The sequence below is a fragment of the Epinephelus fuscoguttatus genome, linkage group LG19 (genome assembly GCF_011397635.1).
Source record: "Epinephelus fuscoguttatus linkage group LG19, E.fuscoguttatus.final_Chr_v1".
NCBI classification, from domain to species: Eukaryota; Metazoa; Chordata; class Actinopteri; order Perciformes; family Serranidae; genus Epinephelus; species Epinephelus fuscoguttatus.
Genome location: NC_064770.1, coordinates 11,253,746 through 11,269,138, shown reverse-complemented (window position 1 = coordinate 11,269,138; position 15,393 = coordinate 11,253,746). Strand labels below are relative to the sequence as shown.

At 39.4% G+C, this 15,393-nt stretch overlaps 2 protein-coding genes across 2 annotated transcripts; both read right to left on the bottom strand.

Moving 5' to 3' along the window:
- Positions 1-4,740: 4,740 nt before the first annotated feature.
- LOC125878981 (protein SCO1 homolog, mitochondrial) lies at positions 4,741-12,760 on the bottom strand. Its single transcript, XM_049560538.1, has 7 exons — positions 12,515-12,760; positions 11,890-12,012; positions 8,345-8,435; positions 7,976-8,173; positions 7,779-7,871; positions 5,370-5,485; positions 4,741-5,257 (listed from the first exon to the last, which is right to left on the bottom strand). The coding sequence occupies exons 1-7, from the start codon at positions 12,743-12,745 to the stop codon at positions 5,123-5,125; spliced, it is 987 nt and encodes a 328-aa protein (XP_049416495.1). The 5' UTR covers positions 12,746-12,760; the 3' UTR covers positions 4,741-5,122.
- A 230-nt stretch (positions 12,761-12,990) lies between these two features.
- On the bottom strand, positions 12,991-14,761 carry tmem220 (transmembrane protein 220). Its single transcript, XM_049560539.1, has 6 exons — positions 14,617-14,761; positions 14,500-14,529; positions 14,347-14,407; positions 13,936-14,059; positions 13,556-13,615; positions 12,991-13,439 (listed from the first exon to the last, which is right to left on the bottom strand). Exons 1-6 carry the CDS (start codon positions 14,722-14,724, stop codon positions 13,307-13,309), a joined length of 516 nt encoding a protein of 171 aa, XP_049416496.1. The 5' UTR covers positions 14,725-14,761; the 3' UTR covers positions 12,991-13,306.
- Between the last annotated feature and the right edge of the window lie 632 nt (positions 14,762-15,393).

Genomic DNA, 15,393 nt, shown 5'->3' with positions numbered 1-15,393 from the left:
TTAATAGCCTCTTAATGTCACTTGAAGGTCTGGCAACAGCTGTGATTATAATTGGCTCCGGGTAGACAAGCATGGCACGGGCAGGCAGACTTTTACAGTACTCCGACCCCTCTGTCATGTCTCGACACGACAGCAAATGTTTGTATGGACGTTTGACTGCGAGGAGGCCATGAGATGTGAATCCAAGGGTCATGGGACAAGAAAGAGAAGAAGCAGGGAGAAAATCTCTCATCAGCTGGTAGTGTGGTGGAGAGGCTGATGTCTCACCCCGGGGGGAAAATAGATCTGACGACGGGTGCATCTGCACAGGATTAGGGGGTCAACTGGAGGGACAAGGACCAGCCCGGGAGTAAAGCTACTGCAAACTACACACTGGATAAATATTTCAAAGAGCCCATCCAAACAGATAGAAAACATCTGACTTATGTCAAGTTTCTCTCCGTCACAAAATGGATGCATTTTAAAAACATTTACATGTTACACAAGTGTTTTATCACCTATAGGCTGCTTTCCTGGATACAGTTTCAATCCAGCTTCTTCACTAATGTGTGTTGTTTACAAACCTAAACTGCAACAACCATGAAAGCAAGAACTAAACACTATTTGGATTGACAGTACGATTGATCTGCCCACGAGCGGGTTGATTGTAGGAGGTGTCGGTGGAGCCCAGAGGCCTCGCAGATCAATCATGCTGTCAATCCAAATGAAGTTGAGTTCTTGCTTTCATGGTTGTTGCAGTTCACAAACAAAAAACAACGTGCTGTTGATCAAACAGTAACTGTTCTTCCAAAGATTAATGAAAGACTGCATTTTTTAAAAAAGTAATTTAAAGGTATATTTCAAAAACTCCTCATTTTACAATCGATTAATAAGCAAGATGACTGCACATGGGTTCTGCTGCTGCAGCCTTTGGTCTGATGTGACCAGTAAGTAGCATCTGGTGGCTAATGTCAGCTAAAGTTATCAAACTTCTATGAGATGTTTCAGTGTAACAGAGATTATTCATTCAGATTTAAGAGTGTTGGCACAGTGGTGCAGTGATTAGCATTGTCACCTCACAGCGAGAGGGTTCCTGGGGTGGGGGAGCCCTTCTGTGCAGAGTTTGCATGTTCTCCCCATGTCAGCAGCATGGGTTTTCTCCAGGTACTCCGGCTTCCTCCCACAGTCCAAAGACATGCAGGTTGGGTTGTGATTGTGAGTGTGAATGGTTGCTGTTTCTATGTGTCAGCCCTGCAACAGTCTGGTGACCTGTCCAGGGTGTACCCAGCCTTTCGCCCAGTGTCAGCTGAGATAGGCTCCAGCCCCCCCGCGACCCTCAAAAGGATAAGCAGTTACGGAAAATGAATGAATGGATTTAAGAGTCTTCTCTGCTTCTGCTACTGTTACCCAGTGATTTAGCATTGTCCATTATGCCCTAACTGAGCCCCGAAGAGTGTGGTGCAGGAGTAAGTCCTAAAGTCTGGAAATGAGTTAGCATTTTTGCATTCCTAGTTCCCTCATCTCAAAATCAATGGGATTTTGAATGTGTTTTGGTTAGATGCCTGAAATAAGGTCTGTGGTTATTACAAGCTTAGTAGACTTTTACGTTTTGTTCTACAACATAAAATACGTCGTGAATATCCCACTTGTGTATTTTGATACTTTTATGTGTCTTTAAAAAAGGCAGTTCCTAAAAAGTGGCTAAGGAGACTACAGGACGATAAGGTGGCAATGTTATGCCACCGTAGTGTAGTTCGCTTTTTACTTCCGACGACTGCTTCAAAAACATAAATGTGGTGTTAATTTGTGATGATTATCTTGCTGAGCAAACCTATAGGTATCATAAACTTTTGTTTTCCACAGTTTATTTTCTGCAGCAATCCAAAATCCAATGGGAAAATCTTTTTTGACAAGGGAACCAGGGCGATGCTAACTTCCATGTTGGCCTACAACAAAAAAGTCACCCCTGCAGCTCTCCATACTGCCAGCAACAGTTCAGCAAAAGTTACAAAGTCTTTCGCTCACTATTTTGAAGTTAATTAATTAAGAGAGAGAGACATCCTTAGAGGGGCTGGTAGGTGGATTTTGTTATATTTGGACAGAACCTGGCTAGCTTTCCCTATTTCCAATACTTATGCTAACCTAAGATGACTTGATGCTAGCTGTAGCTTCATATTTACTGCACAGACATGAGAGTGGTATCAATCTTGTCATCCAAGTCTTGGCAAGAAAGCAAACAAGTGTTCCCAAAATGTTAATTCTTTAAATTTTCTCATAGTGCACACATTCTCATTGTGCACACATACTCTCGCTAATTGTTTTCACAGATGGTTGAAATTAATCTTGTTTAATTTCAAGGATTTCAGAAGTAACTAATCTGAATTTAAAATGTGTTTCAGAAAGTAGTTGTTCAACTTCTGTTCTTGTACCTGGTTTATTGTATCTGACCTTAAAGTGGCCTTTTTGAGTGAAACGCCCAGAAACAAATAGAATAAAGTCTCAAGAGAGACACTGGAGGTGTTTAAAAAAAAAAAAAATTTGTCAATCCTGAAATCAATTTGTTCCATTTTGAGCGCTCCATGTGACGGTGGTCCGAGCTGAAAGGCCTCTCTCCTCCAGGAATAAGCGTGGTGGTGTCTGGCTGCTGAGAGCTGAACAACTGCTGTGTTTGCTTTTCTAATCCAATTTCTAAAGGAGGACCGCAACAGGTGTGCAGGCAGAGAAGATATTAATAAATCAATATTGGCTGGTGGCGAGTTCAGGTTGGAATAAATGTAATATCCTCAGAATGTAGCGCTTAAAGATTAATAGTTTTTTTCCCCGCAATAAATTATTACAGGAAGTCATTGGCCTCCTCAAGCAAAAAGTGAAGCTTTTAATGATAATATCAATCTGTGGTTAACCTCTGTCTGAAAGCAATTACTCATTACGGGTGAGCTCAGCCTTCCTGACAACACTAATGTGCAAAAAGAGAAGCATTTTGAATTAAATATTCAGTCCAACAGAATGTGATTATTGCAGATACCAAGTACTGAGTGCACAGTCGTTACAAAAATAAAACATGACATCAAACTGCTACTATGAATTGCCCTTTTGGGATTAATAAATATTCTTAATCTGAATCTGAATCACTGTTAAACAGATCTCAAACAGATATCTTGATTGAGGACTGACCACATAAGGACTAAATTGAAAAACTATGTCAACATATATCCAATGGGAAAGCTAAAGCAGATAATGTCGTCATCCATGGTCACAATTTCTGTCAAAACAGGATTTCACACCTTGGATATTTGACCCATAACTGCTAAACTTTTCTTTAATATTTCAAATAACACTGAAGGCAGTTTCAGTGTCAATATGCAAGTTTTAAAGACTGTGTGCTCATTTAATATCATATTCAGGTCGTCCTGCAGTAACAAACAGTGTTACTTTCTTTATTGACTTTCAGTACATACTGCAGATGCCCTTATGAAGTACATACTGTTGGGTGGAGAATGCATACAATTGGGTCATCCTACTTCATCCTAACACTGCGCCTTGAACTTCGACCCTCTTGCTATTATATCAATCTCACTCTGTAGTGCGAAATTTGAAGTAAAAAAGAAAAAAAAAAAAAAAGTATTTTGGAATCCAGACGATCTTAATGTTTTCATTTAACGTAACCTTGTAGATACAACAAAACTCTGCTGTTGTTACTTTACAAGTTATAACTGCAAACACTGTAGAATCTAGCACACTTATATTAACAACAGTAAAACTGCATATGAATTTCTCTGTCATTATTTTCATAGTAATGTCCTTTTGTTGTTATTTGTTATCCTTATGATTTTTTCCCCGTCTGCCATCATCTGTCTGTGGTTCAGTTGCTTTGACATTTCTTCTGCTGTGCAGAGGACTGTGGGTCACAACAGCCAGAAAAGCATGCTGGCTTACATACTGCAGAATGTGACCAGATGCAGTAGGACACTCTGGTATTTTTGGCATTCAGCATTTGATAAACTATGTACTGGGCCATATTAAATCTTTTTCTGGCATACTTAATAGTATCCTAGTATAGGTACTGGAACACACCCTGACGGTTTTAGGGCATTTATTATCTGAATAAGGGCTTTAGTTTTTCATAGGTCATGTGATGTTTGACTGAGTAGATGTACTGTTGGCCTATGGAAACAGTTTTCCTGGAAGATATAAATTTCCCATTGAGATTAATAAAGTAATTAATCTATCTATCTAGGTACCTGTGAGTTAAGTTAGAACAGCTGAATGCAAACCAAAAGGGTTCAAACACTCCTCTGACTGTGGTTTGTTGGTGTATCTTCTTTTAGTCTCTCTTATATGCAGTGATGCGTTGTGTCTAGTTTTTGAATATACACTAACAATCTCTTGTTCCACTGATGTCCCTTTTTACAGCAATCGCACAACTTCTTTAAACGGCTCTTTCTAGGTCTTATTCCTCTGTATTTCTCTCTAAGTCACGACTGTCTCTCCAGGTAAAAGATAAAAACTACATCCTAGCATTGGTTGAATTATTTGAATGGTATACGTTTAAAGAAAACTTCAGCATCTGACAACAGGTGTAGTCTGCCTGGTGCCTTTTCTCCTACCACCACTGGGAGTCTCCACAGTCACACATTTTCATTTCATCCTACACATATTGCCACTGCCACGCCTGATCCAGATTTTCTAACTAATCCATTAAGATGTAATGGTAACAAAAAAAAAACAAGTACTGCCTGTCAGGCATTAAACATACATATATCAAAGGCATAGATGTTTTTAGATTTTATCACAAAATCAAATGTTCACGCTTCATTTTTACATCAGTCACCAGACATTTCCTCATTATTTGCATCAGAAGTCAGTGGTACTGAGCTCATTGGAGGTGATTTGTTAATTTCTTGTCAAGGCACTTGTAGCCTTTTCTGAATTATGTCCTTACAACAGCTGCATGAATGGTATTATGGAGAACAGTGTCAGACCTGTTTTCTTCTGCACACCACTCAGTGAAAGGAATGTTACTGCAGTCACATTAAGTTTGTTCGACAGTATATTCAAAATAAATACATGGAGCCAATATAAACTGGCATTAGTGATTTAAGTTAACACCTGGGGACAGAAACTGTCAGTCCGTAGCTGCTGCTCACTTTGACTTCTTGTACTTCCTCATATGTGCTGCTATTGAGTTGGAGATCTCCGAACTTTTTTTGTTCTGTCCAAAATACTCCATAAATTCTCCGTCAGGTCCCACGAGATACATGATGATGGTGTGATCGACCTGAGGGCAACAAGAGGTGGAAATCAGACTTCACGGACAAAAGCTTTTATTTATCATCCTTGCATTGTTGTGACACGTAGTGCGAGTAACAATAGAGCAGGATCTAACTCACAATGTAGTCGTTGTCTTCGTCCTTTGGTCCCTGGCTGTAATACACTCTGTAGGCTCTGGAGACCTGCTCAATCTGCGGTGTCGTTCCTGTCAGGCCAATCAGCTTTGGGGAAAACTCTGGGAAATAAATTAGATGCAAAAATAAGCAAGTTATCTCTTCCTTTGTTAATAACTGTGATAAAGTACATTTGATACCTGTGGTTAAATACATATCATTAAAGAACAGACACATATGTGAGGATCTTAGACATATTTGTGTATTTATCAAGTCTTTTACAGTTTTTAATTGTTACTTCCTGAGAATATGCCCCTGCTTCTGGCAAATTTGGGATCTCTCGCCCTAATCATAACATCCAAAATGGAAATAATTAATCTCTTCCAGAATTGTTCCGATGCTTTTTAAAGATGTTTTTCTTTTTGATCTATTTGCACTTTATAAAATTCATACCAATTGTACTGTCTACTTACTGTAAGCTGCATTTTTAAGGGAAAAATAATTGAAAGAAATCTGCTGCGGCTGAAAAGTTAATCAAGTTATACTGTCATAATAGAACCATTTCAAAGTTGGGCGTTAGCATTTAGCTACAACAGTTGCATTTAGTCTTAATGAGGTTTGATGTACACGTACACAAACACACAGACAGATATTTATTTTTAGGAAAACAAAGTAGATTATGGCAAATTTTAGGAAATTATGGGGATCTCACTTCCCTTATTCAACCCACTGTTGAACCACCACTTACAACATATACAGTACAGGCCAAAAGTTTGGACACACCTTCTCATTCAATGCGTTCTCTTTATTTTCATGACTATTTACATTGTAGATTCTCACTGAAGGCATCAAAACTATGAATGAACACATGTGGAGTTATGTACTTAACAAAAAAAGGTGAAATAACTGAAAACATGTTTTATATTCTAGTTTCTTCAAAATAGCCACCCTTTGCTCTGATTACTGCTTTGCACACTCTTGGCATTCTCTCCATGAGCTTCAAGAGGTAGTCACCTGAAATGGTTTCCACTTCACAGGTGTGCCTTATCAGGGTTAATTAGTGGAATTTCTTGCTTTATCAATGGGGTTGGGACCATCAGTTGTGTTGTGCAGAAGTCAGGTTAATACACAGCCGACAGCCCTATTGGACAACTGTTAAAATTCATATTATGGCAAGAACCAGTCAGCTAACTAAAGAAAAACGAGTGGCCATCATTACTTTAAGAAATGAAGGTCGGTCTGTCCAGAAAATTGCAAAAACTTTAAATGTGTCCCCAAGTGGAGTCGCAAAAACCATCGAGCGCTACAACGAAACTGGCACACATGAGGACCGACCCAGGAAAGGAAGACCAAGAGTCACCTCTGCTTCTGAGGATAAGTTCATCCAAGTCACCAGCCTCAGAAATCGCAAGTTAACAGCAGCTCAGATCAGAGACCAGATGAATGCCACACAGAGTTCTAGCAGCAGACCCATCTCTAGAACAACTGTTAAGAGGAGACTGCGCGAATCAGGCCTTCATGGTCAAATAGCTGCTAGGAAACCACTGCTAAGGAGAGGCAACAAGCAGAAGAGATTTGTTTGGGCCAAGAAACACAAGGAATGGACATTAGGCCAGTGGAAATCTGTGCTTTGGTCTGATGAGTCCGAATTTGAGATCTTTGGTTCCAACCGCCGTGTCTTTGTGAGACGCAGAAAAGGTGAACGGATGGATTCCACATGCCTGGTTCCCACTGTGAAGCATGGAGGAGGAGGTGTGATGGTGTGGGGGTGTTTTGCTGGTGACACTGTTGGGGATTTATTCAAAATTGAAGGCACACTGAACCGGCATGGCTACCACAGCATCCTGCAGCGACATGCCATCCCATCCGGTTTGCGTTTAGTTGGACGATCATTTATTTTTCAACAGGACAATGACCCCAAACACACCTCCAGGCTGTGTAAGGGCTATTTGACCAAGAAGGAGAGTGATGGAGTGCTGCAGCAGATGACCTGGCCTCCACAGTCACCGGACCTGAACCCAATCGAGATGGTTTGGGGTGAGCTGGACCGCAGAGTGAAGGCAAAGGGGCCAACAAGTGCTAAACACCTCTGGGAATTCCTTCAAGACTGTTGGAAAACCATTTCAGGTGACTACCTCTTGAAGCTCATGGAGAGAATGCCAAGAGTGTGCAAAGCAGTAATCAGAGCAAAGGGTGGCTATTTTGAAGAAACTAGAATATAAAACATGTTTTCAGTTATTTCACCTTTTTTTGTTAAGTACATAACTCCACATGTGTTCAGTCATAGTTTTGATGCCTTCAGTGAGAATCTACAATGTAAATAGTCATGAAAATAAAGAAAACGCATTGAATGAGAAGGTGTGTCCAAACTTTTGGCCTGTACTGTATACACAACAGGAAATGTGTGTGTGTTACCTTTCACATATGTAGACAAGGCCTCTGGTGTGTCCCTATCAGGATCAATAGTGATGAGAAGAGGTGTCAGGTTTGGAAGAGATTTTATTCTATCTGTGGAAAGCCAAACGTGAATATGATGTTAGAGGGAAAATAAGATGCTGGACATTATATTTATCTTGTGTTTCATAATTCCTGATGAAAACAGTTTTTATTACCTATTTCATCCACCACTTCAATCATTTTCTCTAATTCATCGGGGCAGATGTCGGGGCAGTGAGTAAACCCAAAATAGATGAGGATCCACTGGCCGAGGAAGTCCTCACTCTTGGTGGGCTTGTTGTTGTGATCGATGAGTGAGAACGGGCCACCCAGCGCCGGTCGACCTATGGATTTGGTCCGCTCTTTTTCAATCACTGCAAAGTTTCAACAGGAGACCAGGGGTCATTATTGGTTAGCACCTTTATCACTTGATTCAACATAAAAGTCAGCTTTCTCGTAATAGAAATCAATGGTTTATTAATTTTGGTTATTCATACTAACTTGACCTTAATGTGCACTATATATTAAAGTGGTAAAATACTTACATTCTTCTTTTTCTTTCTTGAAGTATTTCATCGCTCCAAGCAGAGTGCCTCCAATAGCAAATGTTATTGCTAAAGATTTCCATGTCACAGGCTTAAAAAGGAGACAATGAGAAAACAAAATCACAGACGAGTTAAATTTCAAGACAACCGCTGCTTTGGTTTATTTATGCTAAACCCTTCTAATCAATCTGTAAGCTCTTCTCTTCACAGACCGCCTGAAGCAGATGTTAAGAGATTCTGCTCTCTAACAAACTCTGATGAGGTTTTGTTAAATGAGAGAGCATGATGAAGTTATTTAATGTGTTACATAAACTGTAAATATTCCCTCTGTGGCTTGAAAGAAACCTGACTGTTATTTAGGGCTGGGTATTAGTACAAAGTATACAGTTGCAATCAAAATGATTCAACCCCCATTGCATATTAGGCTTATTGGCAAAATGTACAATTTTTCAGCTGTTTGCAATAAACAAAGTAGACAAGAACAGTTAAAATAGTTTAATAAAACTAATATTACCATGGTTTTTATTCAAATTCAACACAAAATGCTACTTTTAATCACTACTGCTGTCTCAAAATTATTCAACCCCCTGTTTCAAGCACACCTGGTGCAACTAATCAAGGGCTTCATTAGTTCAGGTGTGCTTGAGACAGAACACATAAATACCTGGACTGGCTAGGGTTTTGTTGAGAGTGACGTTTGACTGCATGTTAGAAATATGGCTAAGTCAAAATAATTGTCCAAAAAGTTCAGAGAAGAAATCATTGCCTTGCACAAACAAGGAAAAGGATACAAAACGATAGCAAAAGCTCTGAATGTTCCTAGAGATACAGCTGGAAGCATAGTTCGCAAGTTCAAAGTTAAAGGAACAGTGGCTACACTACCTGGACGTGGCAGAAAGAGGAAACTATCAGCGGCTGCCACCAGATTCCTGAGGAGGCAAGTGGTCAAAAACCCTCGAGTGACTGCAAAACACCTGCAGCAAGACTTGGTGGCAGCAGGCACTGAGGTTTCAGTTTGCACAATAAGGCGCATACTAAACACTGAAGGGCTCCATGCCCGGACTCCAAGACGTACACCACTACTGACCCAAAAGCACAAGAAAAGTCGGCTCCATTATGCTCAAAACCATATAAATAAGCCACAGAAGTTTTGGAATTCTGTTCTGTGGAGCAATGAAACAAAACTGGAACTCTTTGGGCCCATGGAACAGCGGTATGTCTGGAGGAAGAAGAATGAAGCATATGCTGAAAAGAACACCCTGCCTACAGTGAAGCATGGCGGTGGCTCAGTGATGCTCTGGGGCTGCTTTGCTGCCTCTGGCACTGGAAACCTGCTGCGTGTGGAGGGCACAATGGATTCAGTCAAGTATCAGGAAATCTTAGGTAAAAACGTCATGCTGTCTGTGAGGAAGCTGAAGCTTTGGCGTCATTGGACCTTCCAACAGGATAATGATCCCAAGCATACCTCAAAGTCCACCAAGGCTTGGTTTCAGAAGAAGAAATGGAAGATTCTAGAGTGGCCGTCACAGTCGCCTGACTTGAACCCCATAGAAAATCTCTGGTGGGATTTGAAGAAGGCGGTTGCAAAATGCACACCCAAGAATATTACTGAACTGGAAGCCATTGCCCATGAGGAATGGGCTAAGATTCCTCAGGAACGCTGTCTGAAGCTGGTGTCTGGCTATGCATCACGTTTGCAGCAGGTCATAACAGCAAAAGGGTGCTCTACTAAGTACTGAAGATGCTTGTCATGAAGGGGTTGAATAATTTTGAGACTGCAGTAGTCATTAAAAGTAGCATTTTGTGTTGAATTTGGATCAAAACCCTTGTAATATTAGTTTCATTGAACTACTTAAGCAGTTGTTGTGTAATTTGTTTATTGCAAACAGCTGAGAAATTGTATATTTTGCCAATAAGCCTAATATGCAATGGGGGTTGAATAAATTTGATTGCAACTGTATTTACGTATGCACTAAAATAACCCAGTACCAAGTAGTACCCAAACTTCTCCAGTCAAACAAGACCTGCATTCAATCCCTTTTGTACACAGATGTGTTATTCTTCTATTTAATGTGACCTGTGATTGGCCCACTACCATGGCAGCTACGACCCATACCGTCAGTGGTGTGGTGAAGTCAAGCGCAGTGTATTTGACGGAGTTGCCAGCTCTGTTCGTGCGTAGTATGGTTATACTACACATTAACTTCATTCATATAATGGACATCAAATATAGTAGAAAAAAGGGTTTCAAATGAAATACTCCATTGGTATCAGTATCACTTTAAGGGCACTACTATTGGTACTGGTATCTTATTTTTTTAGGCGAAACCCAGCCCTACTGTAACTGTCCAAAACGATGATTCAAATGTGGTTTAGAAACACTAAAACCAATGCATTTTCTGTGACTGCAGACACTCTCCACACTCTGCTATTAACAAGTGTTTACCTACCTCTACCTTCCATTTTACAATGTTGAATGAAAGTCACTCTAACGACCTTTTCTTTACTCCCACATAGTTGCATCAAGATCAGTTCAGGGTTTTGGGACATTGAACCTTCCGCTCTTTTAACAATGGCTGACATTTTTATATAAGTGGTCTTATATTGCCAACAACATGAAACATCTTCAATATGATTCTCTAAATACATAAAATGGTTATTGGACAATTAATGTGCAACAGTTTTCTTATTTTTTTCTTAATTATTTTGGTATATGGTCCTTGATTTGTGGTAAAAAGGCAAATAATAATAATAAATTATAATATATACATAAATTAGAATCATAAAATTTATTGTCACACAAGGGTGCAACTTTTGTCTTTTTTCAAGGCACATTAAAAACAAACACAAAATGCCTCAATTACATCACAGCAACATACTGTATGTACAGAGGTTGCTACAACTTATATAATATAATAATATAACTTTTGTAGACCTTTTCTTTTTTTAGGTATTTACTTATTTTTTTGATGGTGTAGAGGTTTCAAGAGGTTTCAGAAACTCGAATATCAAATATGAGACAGGTGGCATTATAAGTTTATGCCAAGACATTGATTTTAAAATACATTTTCTTGTATTATTTTGAAACAAACACCTCATAACATTTGGTTTCTCTCCTGGAGTTTGAGGTCAACAGATTGCAGCCTTAATAATAATTACTATGCATATAAAGCAATCACTTTAGAAGCCTTACTATATAATATTTGCATTAGCCTTTGCAAACCCATATCAGATAAATCTGTGCGCATAATTTATGATGTATGATCACAAAATTCAGACTGATGTGCTGGCATGGAAAGGCACCAAATGCAGTTACTATTGCTACAAATGGTATTGACAAATAACACCTCTGGTATCTTTAAATTTGACAATGCCAAAGTTAGTAAAATGTTTTTGATAATGCCTTAAAACTTTTTCAAACATTGTAAGAAAATGTGAATGCTCACTATTTAAGCCTTGAAACTGACCTCACAGTTAGTAAAGCTTTGATTTGAGGCATGGTAAACTGAGGGGTTGAAACTTAAAGAAAAACTTTTGCAGCTTACCCCAGTTTTCTTATTATTATCCCCTGATGAAGGTGGTGGAGGAGGTAATGAGGACAATGGTCTGGAGGAGTGTTGATAAAGCTGCTGAGCTGTCCTGCAGGTGTACCACTGACCCGCATTCACCTGTTAATGTGCAAACACAGAAAAAGAAATGTGGTTAGAGTTACAGACTTTACTTCACAACATTTAACATTTAGTGTCTATAACAACTTCCAGGCATGACGCCAAACTCCATTCAAACTTTTGTTGATTTAAGGTGGTGTTACATGGTGGAGAGACAGGTGGCGTAACTAGAGATGCTTTCTAAATAATTAAGTCTTTTCGATACAGACAGCTAGTTCGGCTAGTATTTTGTTAGCTGTAGTAACTGTTTCATCTATCATTTAGACACTCTTGTGGCATTACATTACTGTGATGCACTACAGAGATAAATGAGTTTTAACAATGACTTTAGCTGACATTAGTGTTAGCTCACATGTTGTGTACTCCAAATTGTGAGACTATTAAAGTCGTGTTCTAGCTTAGAAATGTAGCTGCGAGCTTGTCAGAAATGCGTACGCTCATTTCGCACATTCCTAAATGGAGTCTGATCTCACACCTGATTAGACAGCTAGCTTTGACCTACCAGGCAGCTGTGAACTGTCCGCGGTGACAGTGTGTGTTTCAGTCCCGTTTCTCTCCGTAAAACACTGTGTGCAAGTCTGACAGTTTGGGTCTGGGTACATTTTCCTATGAGTTTAACGTTACTGTGAAACAACCGGCACCTCAGGCTGTAATATAAAACACTCTGGGCCATGTCTGGACCTTCACACAGCCGCTGCTGTAACGAGGAAGCGGGGGTAAGTTTATAAAACATGAAAGGTGAGGAGAAATACTGTATATTAACTACTGCTCTGGAGTCAGCTCTACATATTTGTGTTAAATCAAAATGGGTGATTCAAAACGCAAACGGCTGCTCTCAGATCAGTGTTATTCAATACAGGAAATGACGTATTTGCACCTTCTTCTATCATCTTATCAGTCAATGTGCTCTCTGCTTCCCCCTGGAGGACGTCAACTCATGTTAAAAAAATAAACGACTATCACTTTTTTTCACTTCGTTTTTATATTTTACATAATTTACATATAGTAATTAATTTGACAGAGAAACAGAAAAAAAATCACATTAAATTAAACTTTAAAGAGAAAGACAGAGCCTGTAATACTGATGCAACACAATCTGTTGATAAACATTAGATGAAAAATTAATGCTCTTGTTATTTAATTACGCCACGTCAATGCTCCTTAGCTGTCATGTTTGTATTTGATGATACTAGAAAAAGGTTTACTTCAGCAGCATTCTTGGTCCAGGATTTTCAGTCAAAGTGCACAACAAAAGGAATATTTAAACAGCCAAAAAGAGACCAGGAGCTGACATCTAAATAGCAGTTTTACAGTGTGACGGCCAGTTGGATCTCAGCTCCTTATTGACATGATAGTAGAGCCAGGCCACAAAGGGGAAGACTGTGATGGCAGCAGCTGTTGAGACTCTGAGCATCCCGACTGGATCCCTGACAGAGAAGAGTAGAGTAAAGATAAGGAAAAGAAAACATACTAAAAATAAAACATAAGGTTTGTATAGAAGTACAATAAACCAGTTTATACTCCGGTTACATTTTAATTTTACCTTCCAGAGTGGCGACACAGGAGAAGCCAAACAACTGTCAGCAGGAGACCAGAAAATTCTCTAGGGGAGGGAAAATATATTCATTACACATTATTATTTTTACCCGAATCAAATCTGCTTAAAATTTCACGCACTATTTGAAAAAATATATAATTTATTTTTATTAATTAAATGTATTAATCATGTGTGTCATTGGAGCTGGAGGTGATGAAATATTCCCCTGACTTTAGAGTGATCCAGGGAAAGAATGGAAATCAGTGACATCTGTTTATAAAAATGTGGGGTGGACTTACAAAAATGGCATGCTTGTTAGATCACCACACTGCTGCAGACTCCACATCTATTTTAAATGAACTGTCCAGCAGTAAAACCCAGTCTACCTGCCCTCCTCCTGATGGAAGATCTCTGTGATCCTCTCCTTATAAAGTGTCCATCCCAACATGGCAACAACAGCGCTGGAAATCATCACATGGAGGTCAGCAACACGCCTCCAGGGCAAAGTCTCTGCAAAGAGGAAAGGAAATAAAAGTACATATCAGCTCTGCAGGTTCTTCCCAGAGCTGTACAGTTATAATACAGCCACTTGATGGCGCTATCACCAGTAAAATAAATGCATTCAAGCAGCGTTCAACAGCCTGCAAAGTGTGGAAAACAGGAAAATAGGAGCTGTGACAGGACAGGAAAACTTAGGAAGTTAGTGGGCTCGTGGTTTGATTCTCGATAAAATATAATGCATCTTCTAAACAGACACTATAAAAGCTACCAATACATGTCCAAACTGATCTGTCTACCTGTCACATGAGGTTTCAGGCCAATCGATGCACACAGGAGTGCAGGAACAGCATAACCAGCCTGGAACAGACACATGGTGTAAATCACAAATCACAGTTAAAAAATTAAATTCTGAAAAGAGAAAATAACATGTGAAATAACTGTAATCTTACCATCCATAACCCTGCGTCTGGATCATTGATCTACAGTGAAGACACAACATTGCTGGTTGATGATCACGATTTAAGAGAGATGCATAAACCAGTCTACATGTTGTATCACACACTCACCTGCACATATGCTGCAAGAGCGAAGAAAAAAGACATGAAAACGTTGCAGACTCGCCAAATGACTGAAAGCCATAAGTTTGTGTTCTTCTCTTTACAAACTTCCCCCATTGTCGTTTCTAACCTTTCACATCTCCGCCCGGGCCTGCGGGATGTAAAGACGTGAGAAAGCCAACGCACGGGCCCTTTAATTTTACTCTGATAAAACAGTGAGGGGTTTGTTTGATATTAACTACAACATCTGCATGGTGAAATGTTTAGACATAAACCACAGTTCACAATGACATAAATTATTTCCCATATCAGTCTTACACCAGACAACACGCCTCTTTCTGACGCGAGTAGCCCACACATCATCATTGCAGTCATATTATTTTTGTAATTTTGGGTTGTAGCTATAACTGTGAGAACTACACCCAGGGTTACAGTCCTATTTAATCAGAATATAGTTTTTACATGTTCTCTGATGAACTATCCTCTAATGTTGAAAAAGCAATGACCACTTACAATTGTATTTAACTAACTAAACTGTATTAAATCTTGGGTGTTGTATGCCCTGGCTGCTCCGTACAACAAAACGAGCGCACATTATCCAGGACCGCAGTGACGTCAAGGTAGCTGCAAGGCAGAGATACGACTTCCGATATTTTTTTACAAAATAAAATCACTATTGACTGGTTTATGTAAGTTTTGTTTGTGGCTTTCAATGAAATGGTTATTATGCGATCAATATAGACTGTAACATGATATTTTTTGTAATTAATTAGGCTATTATTACAC

Coding starts and splice junctions, on each gene's coding strand:
- LOC125878981 (XM_049560538.1), bottom strand. CDS start 12,745: ATGTTTTATAAACTTACCCCCGCTTCCTCGTTACAGCAGCGGCTGTGT. Junction 12,013..12,514: donor GGACAGTTCACAGCTGCCTG/GTAGGTCAAAGC, acceptor GCACATTAACAG/GTGAATGCGGGTCAGTGGTA. Junction 7,872..7,975: donor TGAAGTGGTGGATGAAATAG/GTAATAAAAACT, acceptor GGCTTTCCACAG/ATAGAATAAAATCTCTTCCA.
- tmem220 (XM_049560539.1), bottom strand. CDS start 14,724: ATGGGGGAAGTTTGTAAAGAGAAGAACACAAACTTATGGCTTTCAGTC. Junction 14,530..14,616: donor CTCTTGCAGCATATGTGCAG/GTGAGTGTGTGA, acceptor TCTTCACTGTAG/ATCAATGATCCAGACGCAGG. Junction 13,616..13,935: donor TTCCATCAGGAGGAGGGCAG/GTAGACTGGGTT, acceptor TCCCTCCCCTAG/AGAATTTTCTGGTCTCCTGC.